The sequence below is a fragment of the Rissa tridactyla genome, chromosome 1 (assembly GCF_028500815.1).
Source record: "Rissa tridactyla isolate bRisTri1 chromosome 1, bRisTri1.patW.cur.20221130, whole genome shotgun sequence".
Classification (NCBI taxonomy): Eukaryota; Metazoa; Chordata; class Aves; order Charadriiformes; family Laridae; genus Rissa; species Rissa tridactyla.
In genome coordinates this window covers 183,072,861-183,091,474 of record NC_071466.1, presented here as the reverse complement: position 1 = coordinate 183,091,474, position 18,614 = coordinate 183,072,861, and the positions used below count along the sequence as shown (strand labels likewise).

The 18,614-nt window shown below is 35.9% G+C and overlaps 1 protein-coding gene across 4 annotated transcripts in view; it reads left to right on the top strand.

Annotated features, from left to right (window-relative positions):
• The window catches only part of MON2 (MON2 homolog, regulator of endosome-to-Golgi trafficking), a 76,269-nt gene that overhangs the window by 34,062 nt on the left and 23,593 nt on the right, over window positions 1-18,614 (top strand). For all 4 annotated transcript variants that reach the window (XM_054199307.1, XM_054199304.1, XM_054199315.1 and 1 more), the window contains exons 12-26: window positions 787-1,019; window positions 2,227-2,308; window positions 3,013-3,194; window positions 4,448-4,560; window positions 5,083-5,187; window positions 5,442-5,522; window positions 5,610-5,683; window positions 5,762-5,852; window positions 7,172-7,273; window positions 9,502-9,612; window positions 10,411-10,586; window positions 13,855-14,017; window positions 14,545-14,838; window positions 15,589-15,787; window positions 17,131-17,759. In XM_054199307.1, coding sequence (XP_054055282.1) covers window positions 787-1,019; window positions 2,227-2,308; window positions 3,013-3,194; window positions 4,448-4,560; window positions 5,083-5,187; window positions 5,442-5,522; window positions 5,610-5,683; window positions 5,762-5,852; window positions 7,172-7,273; window positions 9,502-9,612; window positions 10,411-10,586; window positions 13,855-14,017; window positions 14,545-14,838; window positions 15,589-15,787; window positions 17,131-17,759 — 2,635 coding nt within the window. The remainder of the gene's footprint in view (window positions 1-786; window positions 1,020-2,226; window positions 2,309-3,012; window positions 3,195-4,447; window positions 4,561-5,082; window positions 5,188-5,441; window positions 5,523-5,609; window positions 5,684-5,761; window positions 5,853-7,171; window positions 7,274-9,501; window positions 9,613-10,410; window positions 10,587-13,854; window positions 14,018-14,544; window positions 14,839-15,588; window positions 15,788-17,130; window positions 17,760-18,614) is intronic.

Below are 18,614 nucleotides of genomic sequence, written 5' to 3'. Positions count from 1 at the left end.
TGAAATAGTGGTTGTTGTATTAGCAGGTAGTTTTTTTAACAGACAGTCTCTCGTTGTGTAGACGCTGCTGCTGTGGCAGCTACAATCTGTTTCCTGTTGGGTTTGTAACTCAGCAGTTCTTTATGTGCTTTTAAGGTAAAATATGAAAAAAAGTGGCAATGAGGATGCAGTTCCAGCATAGTGATGTTTCAACTGCATGGTTTTCAGCAGTGAATCGTGTAGATATTTCCTCTTTGTACAAATAACTTCCATTGTTTACCTATGCATGTCAGTGGTGAATATTTGGTCACGTATTATCTAGCTATGACAGACTTTTCCGGTCATACGGACTCAAAGATAATGATAATGGAATGTCTGACTTGTTCTCGATTTGTTATAGCTGTATTCACACTGTCATGACTTTCTGACCTATTTCCTCTGCTGTTCCTATGTGCTTGTGTTCCTCTCAATAGGTTCTGTTGCAGTGGCTTTAAGTAATATAATAATAAAAGTAGAATAATTCTTTCAGTGATGTTTGCTTACATGTGTTAATTTTTAAAAATATTTATTTGCAGATCTAAATACTGTGCTCGGGGATTGTACCCTTTCGTTTATTATTTTATTTAGTGACTTATTTACTCTTTTACTAATGACTTAAGTTTTTTTTTGAGTTGCTATAAATCTTGAAGGATGGTATTTGGGGCCTGTTTGTACTTAACATTCTTCTGGAATCTTGTTTTTTATTATTGTTTTTTAATCACAGTGTTACTGTTAAACACTTAAGTTGTCATGCTTTCAATTTTTTAGTTTGGAAATGCTGGACAAAGTAGAGCCGCCTACGATTCCTGAAGGCTATGCCATGTCAGTGGCATTTCACTGTTTACTGGATCTTGTCCGTGGTATCACTACCATGATCGAAGGGGAGTTGGGAGAGGCAGAAACAGTCAGTCAAACCACCACAGACACAACTTCATTACCAGCACAGTCTTCAGAGCAGCAAGATTTGCAGTCTGTATCTGACCAGTCAGAGAAAGAACTAGGTATCTGAAAATGCAAATACTATATAAAATACAGCAGTTTTACGTAAAGCAAGATTAAAATAGTTCATGCTTTGTTGCTTGAATTTATTGTTTCTAAATAGTGTATAAAAACTTTCAATTAAGTGGGTTTGGTGGCTTTTTTTTGTAATGCAACGGCAGTATTCTCTAAAAAAATACTTGACTTGATGCACTGCTTCTGTCCCATAGCACTTAGCCATAGACTCCTTGTGGTCTGTTAATACTGTTTTACATGTATGTACGTGGGATGTGAGGGAGAGGTAACAGGCATTCTGTTCTCCAGAAATACTGTTCTGTCTTCCTGTGTTCCTAATTGTGCTTAACACTGACATCCAAGGTCACAAGACACAACCTGACTGGGAGAAATGTGGCAGTTATGATCACATTAAAACAAAAATGTATTTCTAGTAACAAATTAAAAAAAAATTAATGTTTTAGTGGAGCGGTTTTAAATAAGACTGAAGTATTTATGGCAGAAGGTCTTTAAAAGTTAATATGAATAGAGGCTTGTATTTGAGCAACATATGAGGAGCTTGTACATGTACGTACAGAAAGATTTGTGTTTTAAGAGTGATTTTGGCCTGCGTGAGGTTTGTAGCGGAGCATCAGCCGCAGGAGGGAGAGGGAAGGGGTTTGTCCCCAGCCCTGCCCGCGGCTGGGGGAGGGGGGGTAGCGCTCTCCATGGTGCTGCAGCCAACACCGCCTGAGCCCTAAGCCTTGACATGGCAGATTGTAGGTCTGTTAGACCTATTATTTTTTTTTTCCTATTAAATTAAATAAATTAAAAATATATGGAGAATTATAAATACCGGGGGAGAGTATTTCTCCTTCACTGCAAAATTTCAGTGAGTTTCCTGTCCCACATTTATGCACTTCTGAATGCTTATTTTCACAGAGAAAGTTTAAAAATAGTTATATATGCTTTTGTAAGATTTTTTTTGTGTGTAATTTAGAATGAGCTTTGCCTTGGTGATGTTTGTTACTTTAGCAATGTCACTTTAAATGTGACTGTTTAAATGGTACTGGTGTGAGTGTGTTTGTGTATATACACATATGTGTCTGTGTAAACATACATATGAAAACACACTTCAAAAATGCAGTAGCAAGCATTTTCTTTGTGATATAATTGAAAGTTATTCAGTAAAATATTGTGTTTTGGCTATAAACAAGTACATGTATTTCTTTCAAGTTAGCAGAGCTGTCTGGGAAGAAATGGTGAATGCATGTTGGTGTGGTCTTCTGGCTGCTTTGTCTCTCCTACTTGATGCAAGGTATTTGGTCTTTCATTTATCTTGATTTTTTTCAAAGATGACATTCTCAGCTATATTTTGAACTGACTTTTGATACCAGACAAGTTGACAGTTGTATGAGAGATTGTTCGTGGCAACTGAGCAGACAGGTTTGTGGGTTAGTGATGGCTAGACTGAGTGAGGATCTGTTAAGAGTAAATGACACAGAAGTCTCCAGAAGTTTAGCATCAACCTTTAATGTATTTGAATATAGAACAATTAATTACATTTTCAAAGGCTTGCATTTAAACTGTTTAAAGTATTTTTATTCCTTTTTACTTTGACCGAATGTTTCAACACATTGAAATGATTCTACCCATGTCCTGATTGCTGTTGATAAGAGACTAAATAATATCTCAGTACTTGTTAGTAGTGTGCACTCCTTAAAGTGGAAAAGCTGTTTACTAAGTAATAACTTTTGTCTCTTTCAAAGAGTGTTTTGTTATCAAACACCATTTTCTGAAATTAGTGTTAAATACCTCCTCATAGTCTCCTTTGCCAAGCCATTCAGAAGTAAAGACTAATTTTATAGGAAATGAAGAATTTTGTTGTTTGGTTATGTTTGCTCTTCAGTATTTGTAGTGTTGACAGGTTTAAAGTATATGTTTTCACTGCTTTCAGTTTTGGTTAGCTGCCTGCTTCTGTGCTGTGGATTAATTCTTACTAAATGATGTGTACTCTTTCAGCACTGATGAAGCTGCCACTGAAAATATTCTAAAAGCAGAACTGACCATGGCTGCACTTTGTGGAAGACTGGGTCTTGTAACATCAAGAGATGCCTTTATCACTGCCATTTGCAAAGGATCCTTGCCTCCTCACTATGCCCTTACTGTATTAAACAGCACAACTGCAGCTCTGTCCAGCAAATGTAAGTATATAGGTTTTCCTTCATTGTGTTTCCATGTATTGTCCTCTAAACTCAAATTTTCTTAGGAGGCAATTGCAAAGGTATGCAACTGTAGTATTTGGCTATACTAAATTATGTTAGAATCCTCAGACAGGATCTAGACCGCCTGCTTTCCAGGACTGGTTAGTCTTGCAGCATCTGCTGGGTATCATTCTGATCAACCTAACACTTCCCAAATGCTTAGCATATGTCAGAAGTTCATATTCTAAGGAGATCTGTCTGTCATCCTAAAGATCTGTTAGGATATGTAATTAAGTCATTCACATTCTGAAAAGGTCTCTGGCAACTCAGATACTTAAGAGTTGGCTAGAACATCCTGCATTTGTGGTGTACTACAGTGTTTTCTACAGTTGCCTAGTGATGGTAGTACTTACTGTGTAAATGGAGGATCTCAGGTTCTGGTCTCTGTTCAGCTTACAAGAAGTTGAATCAATGCTTCCCACATCCTGAGAGAATGTTGTAATTCATGGGATATGCCAGTTGAGGATGTGCTCTGTTTCTCATTTTGAAAATGAATTATTACATACCGAGAAACGCAACTGCCTGAAGAATATGCAGATGGATCTAACATTAGACCTCTTAGTATAAAACAAAAATACCTTAGTATTTTTACTTAGAATAACAGCCAGCACATTTACTCCAGCCTAGAAGCTAAGTGTATTATTAGATTGTAAGTCTGTGAAGCAGTACACATGACTGAGCTACATGGATCTCTATGGAAATGAAGCAGTGAATTTAAGTTCTTTTACATAGGTTAGTCTTCTTTTTAGAGGTGAGTCATAAAATGGGTGTCCTGAAGTCCTGTATTGGGAAAACATCATGACATAGCATTTATGACACCTTCATTTTCTGAGTGCACTAGTACAATGGTAGCACGCAGTGATACCATTTACGCAGAATTCCCGTAAATACCTGAGTTGAGACATAGCCTAATGCTTGTATCTTAGCACAAATATTTCAGTTTTGACATAAAATGTATTAACGTATTGCAAGCAATATCTAATAGTTAGTGAGAAAGAGTAATTACTAGCTCCTTTAACTCCATAAGGCAATGACAAAATAATCTAAATATAACTAAAGGTTTCAAAGTGAGCTACCTTAAAGCTAATACTGTGGAAAAAATTCTCTGGAGCGTGTTTGTTAGAAGGTAGATGTTACTACATGTAAGTACTGGATTTTAAATTTAGATTTTTTTCTTTTCAATTTTCCTCTAGCCTATTCCATTCAGGGACAGAATGTTCAAATGATCAGTCCCTCAAGTGAGTCTCATCAGCAAGTTGTAGCAGTAGGGCAACCCTTAGCTCTTCAGCCACAGGGAACAGTAATGGTAAGTACAACTTGTGAGTGATGTCATCCTGTTTAACTGCTTCTTTCTGCATCTCTATGTCTCTCAAAAATAGCTAACAGAAAACCATTATTTGTAAGAATGCTGTTTATCTGAAATGTTATCCTAAGCTTTTAATTTGGAACAGCTCTGGACAGCAAAGATCTCTAACAGTAAACAGTCTCTTGTTTTTTATCTGACTCTTAGCTCAGCATGATTTTTTTTTTTAAGATAGACTCTGATTTTATGGAGAAGATGCACTTAGAGCTGGAGTACTTGAATTTGTGTCTTTGATAATAATGTGAAACTGAGAGGAGAGGACAGTGATCAAAACAAATTCAACCCCAGCAAGATAAGACTGAGAAAAGGAGAGATACTGAACTACTTCTCTAAAAAGGATACAGTGCAAGCAAAATGTAATCTTTAAACTATGTAGTTAAAAATTGCAAGTTTCCTAGAAACACTGTTATTATAGAATAATAAAAATTGTGTTGTCATTTCTTTGGTTTTGTTTGTTCATTTTAGCTGACTTCAAAAAATATACAGTGTATGAGGACATTACTCAACTTAGCTCACTGCCATGGAGCCGTTCTTGGTACATCATGGCAACTTGTCCTGGCTACTCTTCAGGTATAATAGGAAACGTTTATTCCTTGCTTTTATGCCTTGCTTTTTTGCCATAATTTGGTTTTGAGTTTTTATGTGAGCGATAGAAGAAGCTTTGATTGTACTCATGGTGTACTTTGAATTGCCTTGAGTAAAAACTGTAGCATTTCATTTGAATTCTGTTTGGCTGGAAGGCTGCCAGCTAGCTTGAGTACAATGTTGGCTTCCTCTCTGCCTGAAAAGGCTTTTCTGCTGAAAATTATAATTTTGTATTTCAGCATCTTGTTTGGATTCTGGGACTGAAGCCTGGCGTTGGGGGTGCATTAAAACCTGGAAGAGCTGTAGAAGGGCCCAGCACTGTAAGCGTGATTTTTCATTTTACAGTTAATGATTATGCAGAATTTTCTATTGCAATCTATAAGACACATTTCTGTTTCTTTTTCAAGGTTCTGACTACAGCAGTTATGACTGATCTGCCAGTTATATCCAACATACTTTCAAGGCTTTTTGAAAGCTCACAGTAAGAAACCTTATCTTATAATTAAAATAATGTGTGTATCTCAGACTTGGCAGTGTTTTGATAGCTGTTATTTTTCAGGTACCTTGATGATGTGTCTTTACATCACTTAATAAATGCCCTTTGCTCCTTGTCTCTGGAAGCCATGGATATGGCCTATGGAAACAATAAGGTATAAAACGAATTTTTTATTTTCTTTTTAGATGTTTTTGTGAAACGGGCAGAAGACTTGTACGTTTATTCTTTAAGCTGTTTCTAATATTAAGACAGTAATACATTTGATACTCCAGAGTAAAAAATAAATTATGAACCAGAGAATGTCTTGTTTATAATGGTTCATATGGTTACTAAATTCTCTGAACGTTCTCATTGTGTTTCTGCTATGTGGTTCTTTTTAACTGAGGAATGTCACGTGTTTCCATTAATCAGATTATGGGTGGATAAAACTTTTAACAACCCTTGAAATTTCAGAGGTTAGGGATTCCGAATAGCGCAGTATGTTCTGTGAGGTGCTCATTTTCATTTCAGTTTTCTTTTGTAATATACTTGAGAAAAAGCCTGACAATTTAGATATTAAAAACAACCCTGATAGTTCATATTTACTTGGGAAAATGATGGTATTCATGTCAGCCTCAGTAAACAACCTTTAGCCCAGAAAGGTTAAAGACCCTGTGATTGAATAAGATTGAGTATATATTCTAGTCATAATCTAATCCCAGAGGAGAGTTTCTGAAAGTTTTTCCTTGATCTATTACACTGGAGATAATCATGACAGAATATACGTTTTATAATATTTGACAATGACAGCAACAGAGAATGAATTAAAATAAGCAAAGTTTGTGTTTAAAATCAGTTGAAAATGAGAATAAAAAATCAGCAGAAATGGGAACAGAGAATAATTCCCGCACAAGTAATTTTTGGTTATATGTTGATTTTTAAAAAAAAATTTAAGAGGTTTACACAAATATTTGCATATGTATTTGATGAATGGGAAATGTATCATATTCTTGCAGGGCATTTATGAAGCTGATGGAAGCTAAAGTGTAAGGGGATTCCAAATGAAATATTGTATATTGTTTGTTCATGTATAAGTTTAATTTTAACAGTTGTGATGGGAAAAAGGCTATTTTGCTAGTAAAATATATTATAAAACTGGTTGAAGGGAGGGCTACATAAAAATGAGGGTTTTGAATAGAATGTCCGTGTTCTGGTTATTGTCAAACTTGGAAAAAATAGATGAAAAATGATGAAAGTAGTATTCCTCATGGTATGCTGTTGCTACCCCCTTGTGGCTTCTCATGAAGTACTGCAGATGCTGTGGAAACTTCCCAGCCACGCTACCTAAGCTGTTGTGACAGTGTTCACAGCCTAGGAAACACAGTACTTCAACAAGATTAGTTGTACTTTAATTTATAAATTATAATGTAGAAAAAGGCTCTGACATTACCTGAGTTACCTCAAAGTCATGTGTTCAAATTCCATTTCATTAAGGAGCCATCACTTTTTGCTGTTGCTAAATTACTGGAAACAGGACTAGTTAACATGCACAGGATTGAGATTCTTTGGAGACCTCTGACCGGTCATCTTCTGGAGGTAACTAATTGCTTTTATCAGTTGTACTAGTGCTTAATTTGTATTAATAAAGATCTTGTGGAAATGCATTTTTAAAGTGCAATTTTAAAAAAAAATTAAATTGTATTTACATGTTTTGGTTTATGCACTCTGTTTTTTCAACTTGAATGCATCACACTTTGAATTTAGAGTCAAATTAATATATTTAAATTCTAGTATTTTAATGTCTTACTCACTTTGTCTTCATGGTGCTGTCAGTCTTTATACATTTTAAACATGACAATGTTTAAAATTACCAATTTATTATAATTCATGTTTGTGTTATAATTAAGGTAACACAAACAGGTTTCACTTTGGATTCACACAGCGCAAATATACTTAGGAAGATTTTAAGATACATCTTTGTGTCATTGCCTGATAGATTGAAGTCATTAGATTTACTGATAAAGGGTTTGTTTGTTTGTTTTAAAAATGTTTAAGTTAACGTTTTGAGTGGTCTCTTTAAGAGAATACTGTACAAATATGAAAATAGGTGTCATAATCCTATTTAAATTTCTTAAGTATTTTAACTTCAACGTGAAAAATATGCTCCATCGAGGAAAAAATGCTTAAATTTTGAATTTGAAAGTACAAACAGGTGACGGAATGCAATTGTAAAGTTTTAATTCACTAAACAGATATGTAGAAGAGTGACATGCAAAACCAGGGTTCTATTTAAAGTGTGTAAAGGAGAAAGCTTTTTGTCCTCGTTTTCCAAGAAATATGAGACACCTCCTTAGGACCAGCGCATTATTTCAAACAGTATTAAGCATTGTCTACCTCTAACCTTTTTTATGGAGATCATCTTCACATAATCTTTTATCTAGGAGAAGAAATTTGGATTCTTAGGGGTTTAAAGGCTTAAAGCACAGGCATCTCTTTCTCTTGTCTTTTTTCCCCCTCCAAGACGATAAGGTGCACCATCCATATCTTGAGATTCTGTTTTTTCATCTAGTAAGCAGTCTGTTTCAGTCTGTTATCCATTGTGGGCGTTTGCCACTGTTTTGTGTGAAATACACAGTCTATTTCAATTTCTTTTAAAGTACTGCTTTATTTCCTTTTAAATCTAAGTCGTCGAGGTACAATGAGGAAGGAGAAAACACCAGCTGCAAATTCAGTTAAACACAACCTGAGGGAAGAATTCGTTCCCTGTCTCTGGAACTGATTATCTGGTCAGATTCAGAGCATCATGAAGTAGTTCAAATTCTCTCTTTTTGTATATAAGGTAACAAAAATAAAAGAGAGAGTAGCTGTTTCTTGTCTGGATTTTTTAACATTAAATCCTCCTTTTCAGTTGGGCTGGTGGCTGGTAAGGGAACAGTCCACCAACCAAAAAAATCAGCATTCCTTATGATCCTGCTGTGGACATTGATTCTGGATTCTCACGCCATCTGAGCTAGGGCTGGAAGGGTGGGTGGAAATAATTATGTAGAGGTCAACCAAACTGTAGACTTACATTATTTGGTTGAGGGTAATGTATCAGATATAGGAGTACGTGTCATACTAGGTTTCTGCAATGGATTTGCACAATGTTTTTAATTTTTCTGTTCAAAAAAAGCAATTAGCAAAGCTATTTGGTTTAGATAGTCAGGAGACAAAGACAAATGAAGACATGCATTTGAAACAAGCTTGAAGTAGTGTTCGCTATTGTTTTGTCAAGTTTTTGAAATAATGGAGTGTAAGGCTTATTTTACATTCACTATGTAGTTACTTTTTGTATTTGAGAATATAGAAGAGCAGACACTTTCTGTGTTGGCTACTGTCATGCTTCCTTACTCGATTATGTTAAGCAGTATGTGAAAGATGAAACTTTGAATTTTAGAGTAGCTTAAGGCTAAGTTAAACCTGAGAGTTTCAAGCATTCATTGAAGAGTTGTTTGGTGCTTTTTAATCAATCGTTATCTGAATTAGCAGTTAGTATATTCCTTTTGGAAAATGTATTGGCTTGAACTGCTGTGGTTTTCATTATGTTTCCTTCTCTGTCTTTCACTGCTTCCTATTGCTTCCTTATTCAGAAGGTATGTCTGTACAAAAGATAAAAATTTTTGCACTGTTAAACCTAATTTTGTCATCTAGAGATTAATTGTATTGTTGTAAAAATATTATTGTGTATAAATTATAATTAAAATGTCCGTTTTTTTATGTACTACATATATTCAAATCTTGGTTAAATATAAGTGACTTTAAGCAAATCATTGCTGTGTTTTCAGGTCTGTCAGCATCCAAACTCCAGAATGAGGGAATGGGGAGCAGAAGCTTTAACTTCTCTCATTAAAGCAGGACTGACATTCAGCCACGATCCTCCATTATCTCAAAATCAGGTAAAGTAAGTTTAAGAGCAACTGCTTTCTTCCTTTTCTGGAACTTAAAATGAACATGAAATCGAAATTTTCCCTAGAGGAAGTTTTCTGCAGCTCAATGAATAGGAGGCATTCACGAAGCAACTTTACTATTGAGTTTATAAAGCCTACAGCTGTAACATTCAGATGTAACTATTGAGAATCACCTCATGCATTCTAATGAACTACCCTCCTTCATTTTTCAAATGCATAACAAAGAGCGGGGATGGTTGCATATTATGTCCATTTATTAGAAAACATTATGGATCACCCTTGTGAGTGCAAAACAATTCCAGAATGTTTAGAAGTATATATGCGATGTGGTGGCAGGTAAAAAATAAATTGCCTCACCTTCTAAATCACTATTCAGTTCATTATTAATAAAACATTCAAGTATTTTTACTGAGGTTCAATGGATGGTTTTTTCAAGGTCTCTTTAGTACAAAGCTGATTCTAGACCTGCTGGATGAATGTAAAGTTGCATGACGGTTTTTATGCAGCTGTGACAGCATGCTGTAGTTAGTTACTTCCTGAGAGACCTGGAGAACGGGGAGGGGGCGGGGGGGGAAGAAAAAAATGTAGATTTCCTGGTGAAATCCTTTATAAACGTTTTTTTAGAAAGGCCACTCTGACACTGAATTTGAGCATTTAATGATTGAGTTTTGAATTCATTTAATTAATCTTCAGTTGGTACTGTATGTTTTCACTTATTATACATAAAAATAATAAAGGATCAGTTAAATTTTAGCATCCTTAATATGCTTTATTGTTTATTTTTAGAGACTGCAGTTGCTTTTATTGAATCCACTAAAGGAACTGTCAAACATCAGTCATCCTGATATCAGGATCAAGCAGTTGGAGTGTGTGCTACAGATTTTGCAAAGTCAGGGTGACAGCTTAGGACCTGGTTGGCCGTTGGTGCTTGGAGTCATGGGGGCAATCCGAAGTGATCAGGGGTAAGTGGTGGAAATAAAATTTTAAAATCATGTAAGATAAGAACAGTAGAAAGAATTTTGCTTTTATTTTCCTACTTTAATAACCACTTCGGTAACAGCCATTATTTTCATGGTCATTTTTAGCTTATGAACAATTTTACTCAACAAAAAATACAGTTTTTCTGTAGTACTCTTTTATTTTACCGAATTAATCTTTCAGAAGACCAGAGTATTGTTCCATTCTGCCCTCTCCTGTGGTCAGCGTGCAGTACACACTGAGGAGTACTCCTTGTGCCAATTCATTTGGTCTTAACCATTTGCTGGACATCTCTCTGGTGCTTGCAGATAATTCTGTATGATTTAGCTGATGCGCTTAGTTCCTCTGTTTTTTCTTTTTCTTCTTGAATCTTTGTATAGTCTCTGCTGTGTGTCATCTTCTGAATGTGATCTCTTTTTGTTGAAGCCTTCCTCTCTAAATGGCTGCTGGTAGTACAAGGATGGAAGATGATTTACGTGCTGTGGGTGAATCCCTTGACTAACTAACACAGCTGACTCTGTTGCCAGCAGAGGATGGATGTTGCTGGACTGGTCCTCTTGCCCACAGGGGAAAGTGAGAGGTGAAGTTGCAAGGACTTTTTTTGAAATGAGCAGTGAAATGGACATCTGGCCCTGGAGCTGTAAGCACCAAGAACTATACCCGCAAATTTAGACCATATTATTCCTTCTTCGGTGCTAGTCAAGGCTAGCACCAGGATAGGTCAGCAAATAACTCTGTTATCAGAAGAATTCACCTTAGCGTAGTCTCCTTTTGTCCCACCTTAGCTTCTGTCTTCTGACCATATGAAGACCTCCTAAAGCCCCTTCAAATGCTTGATCAAGGATTTTGCTTTTGTACCAGTGTTGTTTGCTCTGGTAATGGTACTCACCAAAATCCCCAAGGATGTTTGCGTTCTTGGCTGTCAACATCCTCTTTTCGGTAACCTTCCTCTGGTACCTGCTTTTTCCACACTTAGTGCAGTATGTTCTGTGGTTCCTGCATGCCTTTTGATTTTCACTGTAGTTGTTTACGGGTGAGAACCAACACAGATTCCTTCTCAAGACAGTTTCAGATTGTTTTACTTCTCGAGACAGTTTCAAATCGTTTTACTTCTCAAACCTATACCTCACTGGCAGATATTTCAAGATGTTGCTAAGATCTTGTGTTAAATGTTAGTCTCCTCCTACAAAGCATATAGAATAATCTACTTTTCTTCAACTATATAGCACTGTTTGCCCACATCATATCAACTACAGCAGGAATAAAAATGAAGCAAGCCTCCATTTCCTCGGGAAACAACAGAATTTCTTGTCTCTCTCACAGCTGTGAGAACAAGATGCAGGCGCTATTACCATACTTTATAAACTTATTGACCATGAGACTTTCTTCACAAGTGTCTTCCCTTTGGTCAGTGACCATCCTGTATTCCAGGACAGAAACCCATTTGCCTTCCAGAAGAGCTTCTTGCCAGGCTGCTATAAATACAGAAGATGCTATTTTGAGAGCCAGTGATACTTTGGTCACTTCTTGATTGCACGGCACTAGCCTGCCAAACAAAAGAAAGTCTTCTCAATGGGATGCCCCTGTTTATTTTAAGGATAGATAAAGCCCTATATGATGTCAAGTTTTCCAGCTAAGCTTAAGTTTATTGCATTTATATTTAGCTTTTTGCTTGCCACCTATAACATTATGGACAACTTTACATTTTGAAGAAGTGTATTGCTGTTGCCACTTTCATGAAGGACTTTGAAACCTTTCTCCAAATGCATAGTAATGTGGGACATTAATTGGGAAATGAACTGTTTTGAATTTGTTTAGCAGTCTTGCTTTTGAAGATTAGGAAGAACGGTTACTTTCTCATTAACTCAGCTCTGCAAAGTGAGTAGTGTAACTATACTTTCATTTCCTGCTTCTTTCCCTTTTCTCTTAGAATCCTTGAAGGTCACATACCTCTGGCACTCTGTAGTGGAGAGGGAACCGCAGCAGTTTGGGGTGTGTTTCACTTTATAGACTATTGTAATGAATATGGGGGAAAGCAGTGTGTGAGCATTTTGTCCATGAGTATAGCAATGGGAAATCCTTTGATCTTATGTGGTAGGATGGATGTTTCTCTGCAGTATGCATCATGTCAGAGAATTACTTGTTATACCATTACAGTCCATGTGAGGTTTCTTGTGCGTTCCTCTGGCTTCCATATCATGTTGGCTGTTATGACACGGTGGAAATGACCCACCTATGATTTTCATTTTGAATTAATTGAAAAAATTACTATTTTATTTAGGATTCTGAAATATGTAATTGACGTATCTGTATACTGAACTTTTTCCCGGGATATATATTCTGAAAGACACTAAGTTTCTGTATTACAAACCTTTGGAATTCTTTCTTTTGTACAGTAGACATTAAGCATTAAACAAAAAAAAAAAACCTATAATGAAATTTAAATGCAGCTTCCCTATTTTTTATTATCTCAACTCTACCTATCCTTTTGAATCCTTCATTTTGTCTCTCACTAAACAAGGTTTTAATTATAGATGACCTTGCTGCTTCTGAGAGCTCCTTCTCACAAACCTTTTCTATACTACATTTTTATTTTGTTTATATTCAGAATTTAATTATGAAGGCAAAGTATTTATTAAAGATCTACGTAATGGCAGATATTTCAAAAAGATTTCGTCTAACATAATACCGTATTGAAGCAAGTGAGACTACCATTATGTTAGCATGCATCTTTCCTAATAAATAAAAATACATTTTCCCTGCCTGTTTGGCATACTTTAATTTGTAACTGCTGGTACAAGAACAGCTTACTTTTTGGAAGATAATTATGCTCAAACTTAAGCTTGCTTTGTGCGTTGTGGCTTAATTAGAATGTTTTTAATTAGAATGTTTTAGCTGATGCATTTGAACTAACAAGGCCTAGAACTGTAGAACAGAGAAGTGGACTTTACTGTATAAAACTAGCTGAGGACCACTGGAGATTCTAAACTTCATCTTCACTAGCTAGTTAACATGGACTAAATACTTTATCAGAATTTGAAGCTTCAACTTAATGTTACACCTCAAAAAACCCTCCAGTTGAAAGGTTTTAAAATGTTGCAAATTCATCTCAAAAACATTAAATGGGTTTTTTAGCCTTTTTTTTAATAATGCTGTCTCCTGAGGTATTGTATTCAAAACATTTGTGTGCTCTTGAAGAAATTTGAAATGAGAGTGTGTGTGTGTGTTTTGTTTTTGTTTTGTTTTTTTAAGAGAGTCCTTAATACGGACTGCATTCCAGTGTCTTCAGTTGGTTGTGACAGACTTTCTTCCAACAATGCCATGTACTTGTCTACAGATAGTTGTTGAAGTTGCAGGAAGCTTTGGACTTCACAATCAAGAGCTAAATATTAGCTTAACTTCAATTGGTTTGTTGGTGAGTTTTATATTAAGCTACAGTGATGCTGCTTCTGGCTTTCATTTTCTTTTCTTTCTTTTTTTTTTTCCTTTAATGAAAACTAATCTGTAGTCAGTTCTACAAATGAAAGCCAAAACTTATTTTTCTGAGTTCTTACTGAACTCCCATGCTGTCATTTGGAATCATCTGTAAATTGAGTGAGCACAATTTATCTTTAATCTGCATGACGCCAGGGTTAGTTAAAGAAATTGTATTGTGTTGTAGCTATGTTCATCAGTTTTTATTTTTATCGTATTTTTAATACGATGTTTCCCTTTGTAGTGCTTCTGATATAACTGAGGCCTAAAAGCTAAGGCTAAGAAAAATACTTTCTGCACCTTGCAGTATTTTTGTGCTGATCTTCTATCAGTGTAGGGAAATTAATATCTTCATGTACTTCACAAAATACTTTTAAATGTGAAAATGAGAGAAAATTTATTTCATGATCATCAAGAACATTATAGTATTTTTATTGTACATCAGCATATGTCTTATTTATTTTGTAGTGGAATATTTCGGATTATTTCTTCCAAAGAGGTGAAATAATTGAAAAGGAGCTAAACAAAGAAGAAGCAGTGTTGCAGAAGCAGGCAGAAGAGAAGGGAGTGATGCTCAATAGACCTTTTCATCCTGCGCCACCGTTTGACTGCCTTTGGTTATGTCTGTATGCCAAACTTGGAGAACTGTGTGTGGATCCCCGGCCTGCAGTTAGAAAGAGCGCTGGGCAGACATTGTTTTCTACTATTGGTGCTCATGGAACTTTGTTGCAACATTCAACGTGGCACACAGTGATATGGAAGGTATGATGTGTAAGCTTCCACTGAAGGCTTTTTAAATTGCATTCACATTTTAATAACCATTGACAATGCTATTTTAATATCAATTAGCTAGTTTATTAAGACTTTTTAAAGATAACAGAAGTCTGATTTCTTGGGGTGGTTTTTTACACATTTTCTTCTCTGGCCCTTAAAGTCTCTTATGAAATGTAACTATTGTATCTTGATCATTTCTTTCCTACTCAGCAGCTGGATAAAACAGCTGTTCCCTTCCCTTCCTACAAGGATGAATGACACTTTTTTTTTTTTTGGTGTGAAAATATGGAGATATTTGAGGGTCATGTGGTTGGATTGATCTGATATTAGATTGAGCTTTGCTTTGCGCTCTGTTTTTTCTCTCTCCTTTGAGAGGATCTGTCAGATGCCTTGTTCTAGATCACAGTTATGTTGGTTGTGCCTTATAGAAAAATCAGTCTGTAGTTGAGTCTGCCTGCTGTACCTGTGAAGTATTGGAGATCCACTGGTTTTAGCCTTCTGTTAGCGCTAACATTGCTATCAGTGGTTTTGATCATGCCGTTTCTAACCCTTCTCAAGTGAACATCAGTTGGCTGATTCTTACTTTTAGCTGTTGCAGAGACTTTTTAGAGTAAGGGAATTCTCAAGGTGACAGAAAGAATGACGTAAAAGTTACTGGTTTTATTGTTTTACCATGAATGCAACTATGTTGTTTGAAAAGTTGCTTTTTTTTTTTTCCTCTTTTTCTGACTATTACAGGTTTTATTTCACCTGTTAGATAGGGTTCGAGAATCTTCTACCACAGCTGACAAAGAGAAGATTGAATCAGGAGGAGGCAACATTCTCATCCATCATTCAAGGGATACAGCTGAGAAACAGTGGGCAGAGACATGGGTATTAACACTGGCCGGAGTTGCAAGAATATTTAATACCAGAAGATACTTACTGCAGCCTTTAGGTAAAACCTATAGTTATTGAAAGATCCAGTAATAAACTTTCTGCTTTTGTATATTTTTTAGCTGAAGTACTGGGCAAGAATCTTAATCTTAACTTAAAAGTGTGTTCTGTTGTGCCTTACCTCAAATGTGATGAAAATTATGGAGTTTTTAATTCATGCTCCTTAGAGCCAAAAATTGTAAGTACCATTTAATCTTCTGTATCACAGTACTTGAGATTAAATCTTGCTAGTCACAGTTCTGGGTGCCAAATAGCTTTAATTTATAGTAGCCTGATAACAATAATAATTTTTCCATTCTTTTGGTTGTCAGAACGTATTTCTCGTCTTGATTTTCTAAGGTTATGCAGCACTTGCCTAGAACTCTTCCATGGCATCAGTGTGTTGAGTTTAACAGTGCTCTTATAAAATAAAGAAAACTCACTTGTAAAGTCAGTGAAGTATTGAACATTTACATTGTTTGATTGTATGTAGTAATATTTTACAATATGGTCAGGTCAGGTAAATGACCTGATGTTTAATTCCTACAAGGAGAAAGTGGGGGAAAAAAAAAAGGGAATGTATAGCTTGCAAAGAATATTCCCCATTACATTAATATACTCTCACCATCCCATAGTATGCAATTAATATATGTAACTAGCAATAAGTTGTATTTTATTTCATTTTGGTTATTTGTCATACAGATATCAACATATTCATAGCTATCAAGAGTATTGGTCATTTGCAGAAATGTAGTAGATTTTAAAATATATTAAACTTTTAAAACGGAATTAAAAATTCAGACATTTCAGGGCTGCTTTAAGTATTCGAACCCTGTAATTAGTAACATAGAAAACTGAAGGTTAAGGCTAAATTTAGTGAAAAAATCAAACTCCAAAAATGAAATCTTTCTCCACAGTACAATTATCAGAGCATTTTAAAATTAATTCTTTGTATATGCATTGCATTTGACCCTCAATTCCTTGTGTGTGCTTAACACTTATGAAATCCACAGGCGTCTGGTATGTATAAGAACAAATCTGTTTCACTATCCTGAATTAAAAAAACCACATTTTTCTGGCATGGGATGTGGTATGTGATTTTTCGGTAGCAAATTTGACATAAACATAGATATATTGTTTCATTCTTCATATTTGTGTGTTTCTGTGTCACATTCATTCTTTCTGGTTATGGTTGCACTGATGTATTCTGAAAGTCATTCAAGCCGTCACCTAACCTCATGAAATTTCTCTGTATTAAGAGTAACAAGCACATGAACAGCCTTTTTGAGACGTTGACTGTTTTTTTTTTTTTTTTCCCTCTCTCTCCCCCGCCCTTTTTTTTTTTTTTTTTTTTTTTTTAAATAGGAGACTTTTCCCAAGCCTGGGATGTTCTTCTTGATCATATCCAGTCAGCAGCACTCAGCAAAAATAATGAAGTTTCCTTGGCTGCTCTGAAAAGCTTCCAGGAGATCTTACAAATTGTTTCTCCTGTCCGAGAGTCGGAGAAGCCTGATACACCACCTGCCATCAATGTTTCTGTACCTGTGGTGGTAGGGACAACAACTGCCACTAGTCTTGGCAGATCATTCATGAGGACTGACTCCATAGGAGAAAGACTAGGAAGATACAATGGATCTGAACCACCTGTAATAACAGACGAGATTGAAGATTTGAATCTTTGGTGGGCAGCCTGGAACAGCTGGTATAGGATTGGTTCAGAAAGTACAAGACCTCCAATTACTTGTGATAAATTGACTTTCATTCCCAGCCAGCCTTTTCTTACAGCTTTAATTCAAATATTCCCGGCTCTTTACCAACACATCAAAACTGGTTTCAGTATGGATGATCTCCAAAAGCTGGGTGTCATTTTGCACGGTGCTGTTTCAGTTCCAATCAGTTCTGATGCTTCCCCTTTCATCCTTCCATCTTACACTGAAGCAGTTTTGACAAGTTTACAGGAAGCGGTGCTTACAGCTTTAGATGTTTTACAAAAGGTAATAATGTGACTTCAAATGTGCAGTGAAAGGTAAACTACGCTGTGTCTTAATTCTTCTCAGAACTCTAGTGGGGTGATTTAAACATGAATTTTTAAATTATTTGTAATTGCACAGTGTACTGGATTAGAACAACCAGATCTCCATTCCTAGTGCAACCCCAGTGCAACCCCATTGAAAGGAATGGTTTAATCTTTATGAAATGCACTTTTGCTTGATTGCCAAAATACCTTAAGTGTTGTGCTGTGTTTGTAGCCATTTCTTGTCTATCTAATATTTAAGTATTGTACCGTTATGAAGGTCTGTACATGGAGTTGAGGGAACAGTCCCACAAACAGTATTCTTTACGTTGCCCAGTTACTGCCATAAATTCTACAAGAATAGTTATCATGAGAACTTTGAGTTCATCCAAAACAAAATATAAAAAGGTCTCTGGCAGACCCCCTACCTTCTTGCCTCTTGTTAATCAGCTTTTTAAGGAAAATGCTGCATCTCTGCTTAAGGAATTCTTACTACAGAATTCATCCTCAAAGTGCACCCTTCATGCAAGTGCATCTGTAAAGAACAAATTAGGGCTCCCTTTTTCTGGATAGTTAAAAAAAGTATTGCTTCTTTCTTACTGGAGTTGTAAAATATCTCCTTGCAAAATACGTTGTTCATTCAGAAAACTTGCTTAGTCAAAAGAAGCAAGGTTGATAATGCACGAGAGCATGCATTTATATTATGCACTACTATATTATGACTACTTTGATTAACTATGTGGTCATACCTCCCCCCCAGCCCCTGACAGGATCCTGCCCCATTTGGCTCATAGAACACGTGGTGCCTACTAAATGAGCAGCAGTTCGGTATCTT